This window comes from Rhinatrema bivittatum, chromosome 17 (genome assembly GCF_901001135.1).
Source record: "Rhinatrema bivittatum chromosome 17, aRhiBiv1.1, whole genome shotgun sequence".
NCBI classification, from domain to species: domain Eukaryota; kingdom Metazoa; phylum Chordata; class Amphibia; order Gymnophiona; family Rhinatrematidae; genus Rhinatrema; species Rhinatrema bivittatum.
Window position 1 is genome coordinate 20,622,004 of NC_042631.1, and position 19,667 is coordinate 20,641,670.

The 19,667-nt window shown below is 42.9% G+C and overlaps 1 protein-coding gene across 6 annotated transcripts in view; it reads left to right on the plus strand.

Moving 5' to 3' along the window:
- Nucleotides 1-19,667, plus strand: part of MRVI1 (murine retrovirus integration site 1 homolog) — a 140,109-nt gene that overhangs the window by 80,523 nt on the left and 39,919 nt on the right. For 5 of the 6 annotated variants that reach the window (XM_029582749.1, XM_029582748.1, XM_029582751.1 and 2 more), the window contains 6 exons: nt 138-238; nt 3,325-3,404; nt 4,431-4,604; nt 6,180-6,257; nt 11,713-11,762; nt 17,258-17,854. In XM_029582749.1, the coding sequence (XP_029438609.1) occupies nt 138-238; nt 3,325-3,404; nt 4,431-4,604; nt 6,180-6,257; nt 11,713-11,762; nt 17,258-17,854 (1,080 nt within the window). The remainder of the gene's footprint in view (nt 1-137; nt 239-3,324; nt 3,405-4,430; nt 4,605-6,179; nt 6,258-11,712; nt 11,763-17,257; nt 17,855-19,667) is intronic. The other variant, XM_029582753.1, reaches the window with a different exon arrangement.

Here is a 19,667-nt window from a genome sequence, read left to right on the forward strand (position 1 = left end):
GTGAGAAAGGATGGGTGTTTTCCCTCTCTATAGTGCAACATCATTTGCAAAATAAAGATAATGCCTGCTAAACAGTATCAGATTCCTGGGTGTTTGTGTTGTTGAAATAACATTTATATTTGTCACAAACATTTCAGGATTCAACTTCTGAAGTGAGAGCAAACAATACTCCTTGCATTGTCCTTCCAGAGACTGCAGTTAGTCCAGAGGCAGAATCTGATAAAAATCTAGTTAACAGGTAGGATACATACATACAGTTCCTGTATATATACCGTGAGCTGTACAGTAATAAGCCTATTTATGATGTTAGAATTTACAGGTTCGGTGGTAAAAACTTAGATCCGAAACGTATAGAAATAATATTCTCCTGATTTGTACCTAATAGTATTTACTGCAGAAGTAGTGTTCACAATAATATTACAGTACCAATTGCTTAAGATATCTTTTAAACCTTTGAACAAGATTATAAAATAATAAACTCCGATGCTGGTCTCTTCTACCTTTATAGGTATGTGCCAAGTTGGGTCTTGTGTCTTTGCTAGAACATTCTTAGGTCTTGTACAAAGCCACACTGGAAAACCAAAATGACATTTCCACCAAAAAAAAAAAAAATACACAATGCTTTCTTTGCTTGCCATTCCTAAAATAGGCTGTGCCACTCTAACACAAACAGATTTTTATTAAAACATAACACAATTCTAGAAATTCTGTCCCAGCCGAAGTGGCAGTAGCACAGTCTGCCTTTAAATAGGCCTTATCATCTTCTCTTCCTGGGAATACCCAGTCAGGCTTCTTCTTCCTTCTCTCTTAGTCCCTGCATTGTCTCTGAAGCAGGTTTATAAAACCAGCAGTCCCACCCAACAGGCGATCAGACGTTCCTTTGCTCTGCTCTGACATAGCTTAGTGACTCTATCACCAATAACCTCAATTTAAAAGTATCACGTAGATAATCAAATTCTTTGTTCCCTATGCTAGTAGTTCACATTTTATGTTCCCATATTATTATTAATATAAGTATAACATAAAGCACTTACAAGGACTAATATTTTAATTCTGCGCACAACCCTCCAAAATTACAACTGCACAGGTCTGAAAAGAGTAATTTCCAGTTCAACACAATCTTTAGTTAAGAAGCAAGTAGCCATGGAGACAGCAGACGGGATGGTAATATGTGGGATTTCTATTACGTAATATCACTAGAAATCTAGGGGGCAATTTTCAGAGTGCCCGCCTAGGTGCAGACGTACCTAATTTTTAAGGGGAAAGTACATGCATATACTCCCTTTCAAAACTGCCACGGGTCTGACGTACTTGCAGACTACACTTTGCACCTACTTCTATGGAAAATAAGATGCAGAGATTTGAAAATGCAAACCCACGTGTGTGACCATCCACCTCTGCCCAAAATACACCCCTAGAAATCCAGCTGAAAGCATGCAAGCTATGGAACTGCACCCAAACATTTTAGCTGTTATGAGGGGGGGGCAAATTTCAGTCAGTCAGTTTATCTAGGCTTTGAAAATGGCCATTACTTGGCTGTCCTACGTTTGATCCTCTTTAGCTCTGTTCCTATCACTCCAGTCTATTCCCAAAATGTATCCTTTCCTCATATTTCTGAAGCAGAAGGAAATTATACAAATCGTCGCTAACAAATCTGGAAAGTGATTGTGGTTGTTAAAAGCAGGCCTCACAGAAGAGCCTTTATCAAGAGCAATTTTCAAAGCATTTACACTTGAGCTTTGCAACATTTTTCAAAGTGAAAGTATGTGCACACCTTGGCTTTGCACCTACAAACTACCCTTTGCCCCCTGCATTTTCTGCAGGTACTTTATGAATAGAAATTAATGCACATAGATGAAAGTGCAATCTATCAGGCGAATTTTCAAAAATTTGTGGGTATAAAAGTGAGCATACTACATGCGTAAGAAGCCTCTGCTCGCCTATTCTGTACTTTATTAAAGTAGAAAATATGCATGTACATTCATTTTTGTGTGCACATATACATGCCTGAAACAGGGGCGGTCTAGGGTTATTCCAGGGCAGAGTCAACACTTACATGCATAAGCTATTTTAAAAGACACTTATGCACATACATTTGCCAACTTGTGTATTTTTACACCTGCTAATTATCTGACGTAAGTGATATTAAAATGTGTTTACTGCGTACTATTGACCAGTGGGGGAGGGTTAGATGAACTGGAAGGAGTTCAGGCTGAAGAGCTCTCAGTGACCTGGAGAAGGACTGGGGGGGATCTGGTGGACTAATTTGTAAAACCGGTAATTTCCATGACACGCGCATTTTAAAATTGGCCAACTTACGCATGTAAATCCCGATATACGTAAGTAAGCCCTTTTACTTTTGTTTGTAAAATAAATGCATGTATTATTTTAAAATAGGTAGGAAAAGTGTGCGTTCAATGCATTGAAATACTCAGTTTCAGTGCACTGCGTGGATTTGCACACAAGTCTACATATGTGCATAGGTTGAGGGATAAAGATGCAAGTATTATATAAAATGTGTGTATGTAATATGCGTAGGTTATAAAATACTAGTGTAGATCAATGTGAGGCCATATATGCATGTACGTTCTGCCACATGCACTTGTTTGAAAGTTATCCTCCATGTCTGCACGTTTTCTCCCCCCACATGCTAAACTTATCCCTGGGAACACCTCGTTCCAAGTGTGGCCAGAAGTTCGCACGTTGTGGAAGAACGCACACACTTTAATCTGCACTGATGGAGTGCAATTTTCAGACCAACTAATTAATGGTCATAAGTGGCTTTGAAAATGACTCTTACCCTGTTAGCAGACACAATGAGTTTCCCTAACCTTGCCTGAATAACATAGGGTGGCTAGGGGGCGCCATGACACAATAGGACCCAAACGATGCTCCTGCTTTAAACTAATGGGGAAAACACTAACACGCAGCAGGAAAAAGGTAGGGATTCTGTTCCCAATGGCCCTTACCTGTCTTATTTCAGACTACTTTTCAGCTTTTCTTAACAAACATGAAATCCTTGCATCTAGCTAGTAAATATGCAGAAGCATCCGTAAATATGCAGTCTGATCTGCAAGCAGGTTAGACCCTCATTACAGCTTTGAAACAGTACAGCCACAGATGTTCAGTTGACTTTCTTGATAATTTGTTTTCCTAGTATGGCCTCCAGATGCTTAGCAACCAGAATGATTTTATTTTAGAGATACAGTTCTCTGCAGTGATTAATGGACCTGGAAGGAATAAAGATAGAGTGCTAATTTTTCCATATTACCGAGAGAATACTGCACATATTAATTTACTGAACCTCCTCTGTTCTTTTGCCAGAGCTCATGGTCCAGGAACGAGGCACCTTATCCGACATATTAGGAATTCTTTTTCTTCCGAGAACTCTCTTACTTCTGTTGGTAAGATACCCTTTAGACAGGATGTTCTCTTTGCTATGCCGAAAAAGTGCATGAAAGATCTGCTTCAAAATGGTTGCTAACATTAAAGCATAACAGGAAAGGACAATTTAAACATTTACATACATCAAAAAATGAAATAGCACTGAAGAAAATGGCCTGACTGAAACTGCAAAACACATGCCTTGTAGAATAGCTTGCAGTTGTTTTGCTCCCTACCTCTCCAGCACTTCAGCGGCGCCCTTGGACCACAGGCTCCTCTGAATTAGCTCCCGGGCACTGCACTGCTTCCAGGGGAGCAACACTGCAATTCCTGAGCCTTTATATAGGCCTTGGATCCAGGACTTCCTGCGTCGCTGGCTGATGATGTCATCACTGCCTGGACATATAAGAAAGCTTTCTGCACCCAGCCAGCACCTCAGCAACAGGTCGTCTTGTGCCTTGCCTTCAATGCTTATCTATTTGCCTGTACGCCGCCGGTTCTAACTTCTGTTCACTCCTGGATTTCACCCGACCGCTGCTTGCCTTGACCTCTGCCTGTTACCTGGATTTTGCCTGAATGCCGCCTGCCCTGACCTGTGCCTGTTACTTGAGTCTTGCCTATATGCTGTCTGCCCTGACATCTGCTGGCCCTTCAGATCTCGCTGCCTCAGTGCTCTGCTGACAACTGCTTGGGCCTAGCCTGTGCTTGCATGGCTCAGGCTGTGCCAACTGAGCAGCGGCACAAGGGCTCACCTTCCCACCAGTACTATGAAAGCAGTTTAGCACTGGAAATGGGGCAGCTTAGGCAAATGGGCAAGCTTTTCTTTTGAACATAGGGTCCCCTAAATGGCAGTATATTAGCCAGGGTGAAAACTGATTTGTTACTTGTCTCAAACATTTTCTTTCTGCTTGTTTTGAAGGTGTATGTGCTGTGAATTTCAGACTAAAGTGTATATATGATTTTTAAAATATGCAACATTCACCCAAGCATGTAAAGCGCTTGAAGGATGCACCAGCTAGTTCTAATTCATGTGCTTTACTTTCCAGATAATTTAGGCCATGTTATTGATCTGCTACATGACCGCTTGCCAGAGGTCAGAATTTCAGATGAAGATAAAAAGAGAAACCTTGAGTTACTAGAAGAAGCTCGTAAAGTTAGTGAGCAATTCCTAACACGGCGGGGAAGGAGGTCAAGATGCAGCTTGTCTGACTCTCCTACAGGTATTTTGTATACTCACATTGTGCACGTGCTAAGGTACCCATGGTATTTCCCATCACTGCTTTTTTGCATACATATATATATATATATATATGAATAAAAAATCCCAAATGAGGTGGGAAAAGGAAAACTCATGTTGAATATTCTCTAAAAGTGTTGTTTCTTTATTAACAAATTACATAAAATGAATGCGCACTTTTCTGTTACAAATTCTATCAGCACTGTACAGAAACAGCGTAGAACGTATACACAGAAATGTGAAACCATTCGCATAACTTCAAAGCATAAACATTAATGTTATGCTGCTTAAATGACACAAAAGCATGTATGAGAATACCAAACATTTACATTAAAGGATTTTCACAATGTTACATGTGTGGCACACTTAAGAGAAAACTGGCAATTAGATAGTTAAAAACGTGTTATTTGTACAAACAGCGCATTTTAATCAATGAAGAATATATAATGCCATGGAGCACTGGTATGTACCCTAAGTTTTGATAATCCCAGAAACTGGGCTATCAACTGTTAGATCCCTGACACAAATTAAGTTTTAAATTCAGTACCTAATTAATTTTTGTAAATTGGTGTAGTGTATCTCTTAGGAATGATGTTAACTCCCCATCCTTCTGGAGGTCAAGATGTTTTCATCCCAAATGGGATCTTAAGTATCCGTAGACAATGTATACTGGTGTGTAGGAGGTTTAAAACTAAAATGTGGAAATCAATTCCACTAGAAAATTTCATTCAAAAATTGAAACTAAACTGAATCGCCCTGAGGTTACTTCAAGACCCTACCAAACTGAAAATAATTATATTAGCCATCAGCATCATCCAATAGTAGCAATTTATAATAGAAGTCCAATTGACAGAACCTGTTAAGCAAGTATGATATTTAGAGAATGAGGGCATTAAAATGCCCAGCGCCGCACTGGACCCTGATACCCTTAAAAGTTCACCAATGAATTGATGATTGTGACCAGCTGTAATGCTCATGCGGTCACAGATAGCGACCAGCACAAACTTACGTGGTCTATTCGATTAGCGTGGCGGAAGGTCCCGGTCACAAGAGATTCCACAGTGCCGATGCCTTTCACATTGGAAGCAAGTGAACCTCACAAATGAAAAAACAAAAGAGAAAAAAAAAAAACACGTGAAAGGGTGTGAAGAACAACCTGATAGATGCACGAGCCTCTAAGATTACCTAAATGCCTGTCGTGTTTATGTGATGATGTAGAAAAGATTATATGAGATGCTGCAACTGGGTGTTTCAGCCTCCCAATGCAGATGCAGCAACTGCTTACTGGGATTCAAACTGTGAAAAGAGCAAATGACATATTCCAAAAGTGTATATATATATATATATGTATATGTATATTTTTACTTTTGTGTCATTAATACAGAGCTCATTATATTGTTAACCATACTGTAGATGACAGTCTTCATTTGTAACTGTTTATGGGATTTTTAGGTTCTACCAAACCCACTGCCTAGATGGTTTAGTTTTAGTTTAAAAGCTCATACACTGGACAAAACAAAAATAATGCTATTGTTTTCCCTTTTTTTTTAAATCGCAGAATGTTCCCCAACACTAAGTCCAAACGTTTCACCTGTGCCAACTCGGAGCTACTCCCTTACATTTCCACCCTTGCTGGGTAAAGTTATCTGCAGATATAAAGATTAAAAATAATATAGTGCAAATTAAATGCATGTACTACGTACCAAAGTATACACAGAAAAATATAATGTGCAACGTTTTGGCCAGCTGCATGAAGTCCTGCAACCGGCTGCACTTTCCCCCATCCCCTAGTGATGCAGCTTAGACACCACCATGTTGTCATCTCCCCATGCTTCTCTAGGCATGCACGCGTGCCAATACTTAAAGGCCCCGTAGCACAAAACAGGACCTCTGATGTCCCCTGATGATGCCATGTGGCTGTTTATTTAAACCCCAGCCATGCTCCAAGCTTTGCCTCAGCAACAGGTCCTCCTGCTTTGCAGTGCATGTTGCTTGCTGTCTCTATGTTTTGCCTTGTCTTTCTTCCTTGTTACCTTGACTCGTGATGCCTTGTTGTTGTTTTGCCTCTCTGTTGCCTTGCCCTGGTCCCCGGTACCTTCTCTTTGTCTCATCTGTCCGGCTCTGCCCGACTTCAGTTTCTGACACTGACTGCACACTCTGATTTCATTCCTGGACTGCCGCCTGCCCTCAGCTTGGACCACAACATTACCTGATCTCCACCTGCCGCAACCTTAGCCTGGACCATGACACTGCTTGCTTGCTACCTGTCCCAACCTTGGCCTGGACCTCGACACTTTGCTCGCTGCCTGCCCTGATCTCTGCCTGCTATTCAACTTCATCTGACTGCTCCTTACAGAACTTTCACCTAAGCCCTGCCAGCCCCTGGAACCCAAGGGCTAAACCTGCAGGGAGTGGGGCTGGTATAGGTGAAGACCTAGAATCAGTCCTAGTAAGTGCTCCGGGTGCTGTTGGCATAGGCCTAGTAGGTTCACTTGCTAGGCTGCATCAACCATGCTACAGCCCAAGGGCTGACATCTGTGACAGACTGCTGAGGCCATTAGCTCAGTGGACTCATTCCTGGCTCAGACTATCTCAGGGTTGGCTCTCCAGGTCCAGCAGCAGCAAGATCAGCTGAACCACATGGCCGGCATACATCAAGCCTTATGGCCTGAATGGATTTCATGCAGGTCCACGTACCCACATCTGCACTAACACCTCCATCTGGGACCCATGACACACTTAAGACCACCATCCAAGTATGAAAGAGATCCTAAGGCCTGCAGAGACTTTATTAATCAGTGCATGATGCACTTTGAGCTACAGGCTGCCAGCTTCTCCTTGAACCGGACCAAGGTAATGTTTATTCTTTTCCTCCTCGTGAGTCCTGCCATAGCCTGTGCTTCATCTCTATGGGAATCTGCACAACTTCCTGAAACAGTTCCAGTAGAAATTCAGCGAGCCTGGCCAGTCGTCTTCAGCTGCCATTAAGTTGCTCTGCATTAGGCAGGGTACCTGCATGGTTGGAGACTATTCCATCCAATTCCAGACACTGGCCTCTGTTGGGTGAAGACAGTCTCACCACCATCTTTTGGCAAGGTCTTGAAGAGCACATCAAGGATGAGCTAGCTGGCTAGGACCTGTCGCCCTATCTGGAGGATCTCATCACACTGGCCATTTGGGTGAATCTTCACTTCCAAAAGCAGGCCTGGGAGAGAGAGAGAGGCTTCTCGAAGGCATGTCCAGTTGGAACCCAAATTTCAGTGTCCTTTGGTCTCCACCATGGATGCCATGCCTGCTTCTTCCTCTGAAGAACTTAGACACTTCGGCAGGGCCCATCTCACTGAAGAAGCAAAGCAGAGACGCCGGCAGATCAATCTCTGCCTCTATTGTGCCGCTCAGGGGCATTTTGCTGCCTGTCGTTCTGAGAAGGCAGAAAACTTCCAAGCCTAGATTTGGTTCAAGAGGCAACCCTAGGCTGGCCTTCATCCTCTCCTCAATTACTCATGCCAATTTGCCTCACCTCCTATGATACTGAGGTGCATACAGAGTTGTTCCTGAACAAAGCTTTGGTACAACAAAACAACCTTTCCTCGGCGACCCTGGATAAATCAGATACCATTTCCTCAGTTTATGGTGAATTCCTACCTGGATGGCTATCCTTGGTTACCCTGCTGATCACATTTCAAACTGGACTGCCCATGGAGAGCATCTCTGTATGTACTATCAAAGGTAGTTAATCGAATTATTCTTGGCTTACCCTGGCAGCTGCTATACAACTCCACTATAGATTTGCAAGCTCTGCAGATTGCCCGTTGGGGGCCCTTCTGCCAGCAACAATGTCTCACTCGGATCGTCCCACCTGTGCCACTAGCCCAAACCAGACATCGGTCCTTCCGGATCTTCCTCCTCGGCGCTTGCAGATGTCATTAATAAAAAGCATGCAGAGACACTGCTGCACCACAGATCCTATGACTGAGTGACTTACTCCCAGGGAATATGCCCCCTAGGGGCAAGGTATACCCGCTATCCACTCCTGAAACAGCAGCCATGTCAAGCTACATCAAAGAAAATCTGGAGCGAGGATTTATCCGCCCCTTCATCATTTCCAGCAGGGGTAGGCTTCTTCTTTGTTGGAAAAAAGGGTGGCTCCATCAAGCTGTGCATTGATTACAGGGGCCTCAACCCACAAAAAAAGATACTGGTTGCCTCTAATTATAGAACTTTTTGACCAACTTTGTGGAGCACAAATATTTACCAAACTGGATTTCAGAGGATCCTACAACCTCATCTGGATACTGAAGGGGGATGAATGGAAGATGGCATTCAATACCCATAATGGACATTAATTATACCTAGTAAAGCCATTTGGCCTTTGTAATGCCCCTGCGAACTTCCAACACATAGTGAATGAAATCTTTAGAGAGCTCCTCTATGCTCACATCTAAGTATATCTGGATGATAGTCTAATTTTTTCACACTCCTTGGCACAGCATCATGAGCACATTAAGTGTTGCAGAGGCTCTGAGAGAATCCCTACATGCCAAACTTGAAAGTGTACTTTCAAACAAGATGAGCTGCCTTTCCTGGGCTGTATTAACTCCCATTGAAGCCTGTGCATAGACCCTGAAAAAGTGAAGTCCATTCAGAACTGGCCTCAGCCAGTGAGACTCAAGGTCCTGCAAAGATTGCTAGGCTTTGCCAATTACTACTGGTTATTCATACATGAGTACTCCTCACTGGCTGCTCTTCTCTTACAAGGAAACTGATCTGAAGACGCTACCCAAGCCTTCCATTGCCTCAAGTAGGAGTTTCTCAAGGATCCCTGTCTCCAACACCCGGACCCGTCTAGGCCCTTTCTTGTGGAGGTACATGCATCTGCCAATGGGGTAGGGGCTATCCTCGCACAATGCAATGATAAATGAATTCTCATGCCTTGTTTGTTCATTCCCAAAAAATTCACATCCATGGAAAGGAATTATACTATTGGAAACAGAGAACTTCTGGTGGTGAAACTGGTCTTGGAGGAATGGAGCCACTTAGACACCTGGTCATAATCTTCACCAACCATAAAAACCTGCAGTATCTTCAACAATCCCAGTGGTTAAATATGTCTCAGGCTCAATGGTCCCTATTCTTTAATCACTTTGCATTTGAGCTCCGGGACCAACCATAGAGAAGAATCAGTAGGCAGATGCCCTTTCACATTCCTTCAAAACAAAAGACATGACAGAAAGTCCTCGTCACATTATCAATCCTGCAAGGATTGTGATAGCTGCAGCAGTTCCAGTACCATTGAGGATCCCCAAATGCTTCTGAGAGAAAGTACTTAAGTGGACCCATAATTCCCACCTGGCAGGCCACCCCGGGATAGTCAAAACAATGAAACTGATCCTTCACCACTATTGGTAGCCTTGAGTGAAGCATGATATGCAACACTACATGGAGTCCTGTACTAATTGTGTGGTTATAAAGAGCTCCCACACTCAACCTTGGGGGCTGTTACAGCTATTGCCTGCCCCCAAGAAACCATGGACCCATGTGGCCATAAACTTTGTCACTGACCTTCCTCTCTCTAATGGTTGTACTTCTGTCTGGGTCATGGTAGACTGGTTCGTTTACATAGGTTCTTAAGAATCCCTTGAAGATTTGATTAGTTCTTTCCGTCTGCCCATTACTTTGTAGATGGTACACTGAGATAAATCCAATGAAATTCCAAACTTCTTGCACAGGCTTCTCTAGAACTTTCCCGTAAATTGCACTCCTCAGACAGAATATGTTCAGGAAAGCTGTGGAGTCGGACAATATGCTGAAAAAAGAGATGAGCCAGTTCTGGAGCTGAAGGGAAATGGCTCATTTTATACCATTCCCTTCAGCTCCAGACCAAGGTTGGGGCCAGGAGGCAAGTGGTGTTGAGGTCCAGGCCAAGGTCAGGGCTGGCAGAGATCAGACATGCGCGTATCTTATAAAATCTGGGGTCGGCGCGTGCAAAGGGGTGCACATTTGTGCAACTTGCGCGTGCCAAGCCCTGCGCGTGCTGCCCGTTCCCTCTGAGGCCGCTCCGAAATCGGAGCGGCCTCAGAGGAAACTTTCCTTCTGCCTCCCCCCACTGTCCCCTCCCTTCCCCTATCTAACCCACCCCCAGCCCTACCTAAATTCCCCTACTAACCTTTATCAGCGAAGTTACGCCTGCCTCCGGGCAGTCGTAACTTACACGCACCGGCTGTCTGCTGGCGCAGCAGGCCCCGACACAGGCCGCTGTGTCGGGGCACTCGGCCACGCCCCCGAACACGCCCCAAAGCCGACACCACGCCCCTTGGCCATGCCCCCGACCGCCCCTTTTTGCAAGCCCCGGGGCTTACGCACGTCCCGGGGTTTGCGCGCGCCGCCGAGCCATTGCAAAATAGGCTCGGCGCGCGCAGGGGTTTTTTTTAAGGGTTACGTGCATAACTTATGCGCGTAACCCTTTTAAAATCCGGCCGATTATATTTTGTTTGCATATAAATATTTTAGCTTACACATAAATAATTTAAATGTATTCACTGGTCCTTTTTCTCTTTGTCACTACTGAGCATTGTTGGACAATGAGGGACAGACAGGTTATAATGCCCACTTAGCTTAAATAGCTCCATGTGTTGTGCATGGGTCTCATGACTTCATAAAGTACAACATAAAATGATAAATAAATGTGCAGTGTCGTGATAAAACTAGAGAAATCTTGACTCCTTTGTTATTGTCTGTTAATCATATTTTTGTACTCAACAAAATTAAAAATAATTACTATAATATAGACTGGAAAACAGATTGATAAGTGACTTTAGGTTACAACACTGGAATGCAAGGCAATACTTTTCTCACCCAGCCTTTTTCTGGGGATATAATCTGAAATTTGGCTGCTGTTGGCGCCGCTTAATCTGAGACAGGTGTATACATGGTTTAGGTAAAGCAACTACAGACTCGACCACAGCCAAATAGATTCACTTTTAAAATAACGGATCAGGAGCTGAATGGAAAAAAAAAAAAAATCAATAGTCAGAATATCACAGAAAGAGATACGATGATGTAAATCTAATCAAATATTTGTAACTCTCTAGGTTCCGATGTACCTGCAGCCAGCGTCGCTGGGTCAGCAACTCAAGCTCAAGTAAGGGTGCTTACATTCCGTGGACTTGTCTAGCGTCTTGGTCCTAAAAGAGATATTACATGCCTTATCGTTACGTGTTTGTGGGAGGAAAGAGCGAGAAAGGGGTCGTGCATCTTGCTAGACTATTTTAAGGGCACTGTTAGTGCTAGCAGAGTGTTTTGCTACTTCCTGTTTAAGAGGAAAGCTGCCAGTGTAATTTATTTTGTAATATTATTGTCAATGTGTTCCCCCTGACACAAGTTTTGCTTTGCAATACTGTTGGTGTATTTCATTTTATGTTGTAATGAGCTATGAGCAAGGTACTTCGGGGCAACAAACTCTAAATGTTAAAAATAACATAAACTATAGAGAGGTCTGCTTATGGCTCATTTCCTACTGGGAGATATAAACTTAATGCCCCAGCCCTCTCCACATGCTTCCTGATTTAGAGAAATGAGGACAACACTCCACTAATTATAATCTTAGCTATTTTATTTATTTATTTATTTAAAATTTTTATATACCGACGTTCATCAGGGATATCACATCGGTTTACAGTGTAACTGAAATTGGCGCCTGGGAAGGCGTTTTACATCGAACAGATATAACGAAGTAACATATAAATAAATGAGGTTGTACAGCTATGTTATTCCTTTACCTTATGAACCGAGCCTTTCGTTGCTAGGTCATCCAACCCAGTTTTATATTACGTACATACTGTCCTCTTAAATATGTGAACCTGTGTGCAGCTATGGAAAGAGCTCTCAGCTGAGGCTAAGGAGGCGAGGGTTGATCTTGGCATCTGCCTACCCGCTCCATTCCCCCCACCCCCACCCTGCATGCCACCAGGTTTACAGTGGGCAGAGAAAAGGCAGGCAGTAGCCACTTGCCCAGGTTAAGAGAGGCTGGGGACAGACAAGCAGGTTCTTTCAAGAAAAAAAAAGCATTTAATGGGGGTTGGGGAAGGGAGGACAGGCAGGCAGGCTAAAACTTCTCATATGTTATTTTCAATTTGAACTTAAACAAAGTAGCCTGCGTTTTCTGTATGCAAGCAATGAAGAGCAGTATTCTGCCTTTATGTTCTGTGCTTGTTTATCTTATTGCTAGGTATCCTCCTTATACTATGAAATCAGGGTACACCGTGTGTTACTATCTATACATTTACATTTTTACATTTATTAAAATGTATTAATCACTTAACGCAAAAAAAGGCCCAAGCGATGTACAAAATAAAACATTCATAAAATCAAAATAAAACATAACATAAAATCTATACAAAACAAAACACAGATTATAGCGTGTGATAAGTCCTGGGCTAAGAAAGATGTCTTCAAAGTTGTTAATGTTCAAGCTGTTGTAGTTAGTAGGAAGTCTTTTTAAACAGGAAGGCTTTCAAAGTCTCAGTTTTAAGTTCTTATGTCCCCTCCTCCCCCAGACATCATGCACCGCAATTCATGTCTTTCTTTGTAATCTGCCTTTTCTAGGAAAAAGGCAGAATATCAAATGGAAATAAATACATAAATGAACTTCCTGTCATTGCCAAGCTGAACAATAGTCCACTAGCACATATCTATGTCGGCAAATGTGAACGACGGCATTATTATCACACTTTTTTTTGCCCAACTTTTGGTTCAGTTCATCAGTGCAAGTATCACAATAGTTTCAAAAGGGTAAAAGAGGAGCAAATCTTAGATAAATTCTCCCCTCCTCGAGTCCCCCTTCAGCAGTAGATTATTCTGGGAAATGGGGAGGGAGCAGAGAGTTTCGTGGAAGACCAGGAATAGAAGTATTAAACGAAGGGGTTTCTGCAGGGACCTCTGAAAACTAGCCTCTGGATAGGCAGGTTTATTTCTATCTGTCCTTTGGCAATGGATTATTATTGCTCTCTATGCGATGATTAACAAATGCAGTATAATGGGGAGGAAGGAGGGGATTGACAGGCTGTTATGATTCTAGGGTGAAACAGTCACAAAGGACAGTGGACATTTATTGCATATTCCACATGTTCAACACAAGGGTCAGTTTTCTCAGTACGACGTGTACATGCACATTGAAACAGGACTTAATGTGCCATGCAAACAAATTAGACCGAGGGCACAGTAAAGCTTGCCCTCATTAGCGGGGCCTGGGTTCTAACATGGACATTAACACAAAGAAGTTTAATATCCACATTAGCTGTCGCCCGAAATTCCCGGTCCTAAGTGGCCCTTTCACTTTGGGCTGGTGAGCACAGGGGATATTCTGGCCCCAAAACTCCAACGAAAAAGTGCCCCCCCCCCCCCCCAGCAGTCATCAATCATCCCACCAATGGCAAAGGAACACCCCCTCGCCCTCCTCCCACCTCACCATTTCAAAGGGGCTAGATTTTCAACGCAGGACGCCGCGAGGGGCGTTTCACTCGAGTGACGATTGCGAAGATCCAGTCCCTTCAGAATGGGTTCTTTAGCCATTGGAAAGGAATTGATTCCTGCTTATGTTAGAGGCAAGGCGTGTCCTGTCTATGAAGGGGGCGGGTGTTGCTGATTAGCCTCCTCCCCATGATAGATTTTTGGGGGAGGGGGAAGATTTGAAGAGTGGGGCACTTGCTTTTCACCAGGGTTTGAGTGGAAAGGAAATCCACCTTGCTAAGTAACCCAAAGTGAGACACTTTTTTTTCCCCTTTTACTGGGCCCACAGTAAACATTGGGTGGAGGGCTGCCTACCACACTGTTTAGTATGACCTTGATAAAGCCTCATTTGCATATGAATCTTCTTCATTTGCATGTATAGGCATGCATAATAAGGGCTTGTTGCATAGCACACTATTTTTGGCCCCATTGCATTGTAAAGTAGTATGTGAATCTCCCTGTACACGAGTGCACACTGTGGGCCCCTGGTAACTCTTTCTCCTCCCTATCACAGTGATTGTAAACAAACATGCAGGCTGGAGGCAGGTGTAATGGATAAATACAAGCAGTTTTATTAATACAATTATACAGTTAAATCATGGTATTGCTTAATCGCCATGCTTTATCATCGCCATCTACCTAAATATCCCAGGTTCGGTTACCATAGTACTTGTCCATATAGACTATACTGTCCAATCTCAGACTACTGCCGATCTGCCAGACAGACCCAGCTGATGTGATACATCCATGGCCTGCCAGACAGATACAGCAATCACTGAGCCTTCAGTTTTGGCAGCCTAATACAGGACCTGACTGCTTTGCCATAAACAGCGCGCCTGACAAACCTGGCTGCTTGCCATTAGCACCCACCCCCCCCCCACACACACACACTCAGAACTTGCCATTTGCTAATGGGCCAAGTTCACCTGAGAGGGGGGTCACTTTTGTTTGAGTCCAAAATTGCTCCTACTTTCCTGATGCCCTAGACCACCTTGACCTCTTCCTGCTATCTTTGTCCATAGCCGAACGTGCCAACCTACAGCTGTGCTCCGTGAAGGTGGGAGGGAAGATCTGCAGTCCTCTGGAACAAAGAATCAGAGGGGCTGAGTTCTTACCTCTTTTACCCACCTGTCTGGCTGCCCTGTTGCTTGGCCTCCCTCCCCCCATAGTCTCGAGGCCTCCACCCTTGAACTTTTGGCAGCATGTCTAGATTAGCCACGTGGCTACCATCGTGGTCTCCTGACCCGGCGCATGGAAGCAACTTAATCATTGTACTGACTAACAGCATGTTGTGGGATAATGGATAGATAACATACATCTTTTATTTCCTTTTTTGAAATTCGCGTGTAATACATTATTATCTAAAGGGTGAATTTTCAAAACGATACGCGCATACAAATATTTTATAAACTTCGAACATACGATCATATATCCACTTGTAAAAAAGGGCAGGATAGGGGCATTCCTGAGTGGGGCCAACACTTATGTGCAAAAGTTGCTATTTTAAAAGACAAATGCATACATTTGAGCACTCACTCACATAAGTTTACACCTGCTAATTATCTGGTGTAAGTAATACTAAATGTGTTTATTGTGTATTGCTGGCCGGGTGGGAGGTCTGGGTGAACTTAGGAGAAGTTTGAAGAACTAGGAGGGTGTCAGTGAGCTGCAGAAGGGCTGAGCAAACTGGTGGACTAATTGGTAAAACTGGTACTTTCACTTACATGCATATGTTTAAAAATGCACTGGCCTGTGCATATAAAAGCTGGCTTACATGAGTCCTATTTTATTTGCACACGTAAAATATATGCACATAGATTTTAAAAATAGGTTGGGTAAAGTATATACGCTCAATGCATTGATATACGTAGTTTCAAGGCATTGCATGCATTTGCCTATATACATACATATGTTGCAGGGGAGATAGATGCATATCTTATAAAACATGCATTTATCATACTCGCACTTTGTAAAATACTATGGTATATCTGCAGGTGGCCACATACATGCGAATATGTCATGGCGTGCAGTTGTTTGAAAGTTATCCTCTAAGTTAGCATTTCAACTAATTGTTGCCTTTGATTTGAGGATGCTTTCTTTTTTTTTAGTGTATTAGACATTTATGGTTTAACTTAATATGTGCAGGGCTATGGAATATTTTGCATGAAGATTGCTATAGAAATGCAAGGTGCATTTCTCCTTTTGTGACACAAAAAGGAATGTTCGGTCTCTGTTTCAATTCTAATTGTATGCTTGTGGCCATGTTCCCAAAATCCCATTCTCCTCTCAGTGTGTACCTGTTAACATCAGCCATTGTGTGACTTTATATTTGCCATACTTGTTATACTATGTGCTGTTCAAAGTAGGCAGTCTCAACCTCAAGATCTTATAGAGAGCATGCATTTTTTTCCTCAGAACTGAAGTTCAGTTTTATTCAGGCACTGCTAGGTTTTCTCAGTCAGATGTAGCATTTTGGGCCAGCCGGATGGCTCCGTGGCAGTACTGCACATGCCAGCCACTTAGGTTTAATTGCAAAACCCGGATTCTGCTCCTTGGGCTTGCAACGGATGCTGTAGAGGCAGATTTCAGTCAGTCTCTGGTGCAAAGGAAATTTCGGCCTATGACTCCCACAATGGCAACACCAAATGGTCAGACTAAGGGAGTACATGTACTGCTTTCCTAAAGAGCTCTGTGGTCCCGGGCCAAGGACTGGGATACTTGGGCTGGACAGAAGGAGAGAGGGATAAAGGTGGGCTAGCTGTGAACGAAGGTTCGTGGCACCATAGCCCCAGGAATCCAGCTGAACTGGAAGGCCACAAGAGCAAAGGAAAACTGCTGGGCCAAAAAGACAAAACAGCCACCATCTCCCCCCCCCCCCCCCCCCCCCCCAAAAAAAAACAACTTTACATTATTTTTACAATTATTTCAATAGCGCAATATAAACGTAACCCAAAATTCACAAAGTAACATGCACCATGTCAGTTTTTTTTTTTTCATCTTTGTTTTTGTGTACACTCTCTCCCTTTCTGTTTTAGACTTTAGTAGGAGCTGGATGAATAAGACATGACTTTTTGTGATGAAAATTAGAAATGTCCGAGTATGGTTTTTATGGTTACTCTTTCCTTCCAGAATGCCACTAAAGGATTAACAGATCGAAGGCAAAATGATCAGCGGAAGGTTTCTCAAGGGAGGCTGGTTCCTCGTTCTCCTACTTTTCTAAACCCAAAAGAGACACTCTCTGAACAAAAGGAAAACTTTGATCCACAGAAGCATATGGATAATTCACAAAAGCTCTCTACTGCGAACAATGACAGCTGTAAAATGACTCTAAACAACAGCAAACAGACTAAAGAAACTGAATTTGTGACATCATTCCTTAACAAGTCAAGAGAATGTGACACCCCTTCGGGAAGCCATCTTCAAAAAGCAGGTGCTGGTGCCAGGGGCCCACTTTTCAAAGAATCTGCTCCGGTTCATAATGAGCCCAGGGTTGCCTGGACGGCAGAATCTCACTCACCTGTCACACGGCCTCCACTGCTGCGAGCTCTCTCTTGGGACAGTTTGGACCCTGTACATAAGGAAAGAATAGCTTCTGAGTCCCCAGCCAAAGAAGAGGCCTGCTTTGTCTCTACTGTCAACTCCAGCAACGCGCTACAAAAAATAACAGGGCACAAGGAATTTCATATCCAGCCCGTTCGGCTACAGAAATTAACAAAGCTAAGAGAGGTAGGTTATTAGATATTACGTTACGTTAGACTACCTGATGTCATATTAAGATGTGCTTTGGAGAGAATAAAATACAAGGGCAGTAGCTTATATAAAAAGAGAGAACTTGGAATGAAAATGGACTTGTTTTCTTTATCAATATTTTATAAAAGAGGAAAGTACAATGAATGTTTCCTCACTTTCTCCAGTGTCTTACTATACATGTCAGTTTGGGTTATTAACCCTGTTGGGGGGGGGGGGACATTTTCAAAGGGACTTCTGAGGAGGAAAACGGTGTTTTCTGCGCAGAAATAGCCTTTCCTATAATTGCCTGCCTGCTATGGGGGTAAACTTATGTGTTTACATCCATGTTCTTGTGGACGTTTCCTCAGACTGGCTGGAGGCGTTCCAAGGGGCAGGGTCGGAGAGGGGGTTGGATTTTGACGAGCATGTACATAAATTTCACTGAAATTCTGTGCACATTTTAGCAGGTGCAACCATGTGCAAGTAGATTTGATGGGATGACGTTCAAAGCGGATTTATGCGCACAAGTCCGTTTTTAAAAACTGGTGTCACTTATGCACAAGGCCACAAAATACTCCCTTAAAGTCTTATTCAAAAATAATTATTTCTATAGACACAGACTGGGAAATGGTTGCTGTTTTAATAATGTCCTTAGTTATGATGGATTTAAGTGGGAAGAATGACTTGTCATTAAAATTGAATACTTGGGTCTTGAAATTTGATGCCTATAATTTCTGTCAGCAAAGTAAGAAATAGGTAAGCCCATTTGAATGATAAAGTACATTTGTAGAGTTCTGTTCACCTCAGACCCTGTTATCAAAATGAGTTGAATTCTTCTGTTTGATGAATATTATTGTCTCCCTTTGAAAAACCTGTTATCAATAGTAAAGTGGGATTTGATATCGGCACAATGTTTGAATATCTTCACAAGTTATTTCTTATTTCTAGGAACTGCATTTTCTTTTCCAGTTCACAGCTTTAGATCACCTTTTAGAAGTTCCCTGCTTCATAGGCTTAAAACCCAGAATGAGCTGTCTCCACTTACTACAAATCAGGTTGAACTTCCATTCCAAGAAAATTACCAATTCCATTACTATTTCATTCTTTCTGTGAAGGCTGAAAAACGCCTTGTTGGGTGTATTTTTACAAAAACTGTAGGTTCAGCTAATTCTTGTTTTGCTTTGCATCTTCTTATGTTTGCAAGGTTTGCCATTGATAACATCCTCTTCAGAATCTCAGTCTTTTGTAAGAAAGAACGCCCATCCATACAATTTCACACCTCGCCCTCTTTGCAAAATTCCTTATTAAGTGGTTTCATGAAAACGTCTTCTTTACTGCAGCAAATAATAAAAATAAAGTTCAAAACTATGCAGGTAGTTGCAAAGTCCGAGGGCACTTTTACCGGTGGACGTGGCACCATTTCCCTGAGAGAAAGTGTCCGTGTAGTTTCCCCTTTGGAAACGGGCCTGGGAAAAAGTATTGCAGAAATTTGCACCCTGCTCTGCCTGCAGACACCCCCCCCCCTGCAGAACGACGCATAGTGTGTAGAAAACGGAAGACTATGCATGTTGTTGTTTTCTCCCGACCTAACCCTGCCTACTTTTCCCATTGTTGATCGCCGCACGTACTTTTCTTACCAGAAGAAAGGGTGGGCAATTTTAAGACAGCCCCCCCCCCCCCCCCCCGTAGCATACATTTATTCTAGTTTCTCGAGTGCCATATATAGCGTCTTGGTGTATGATTTTAAAATAAACAGTGGCCCCACCTTGATCTGCTTAATAAATGGTGAATATGGAACACCAGAATCTGG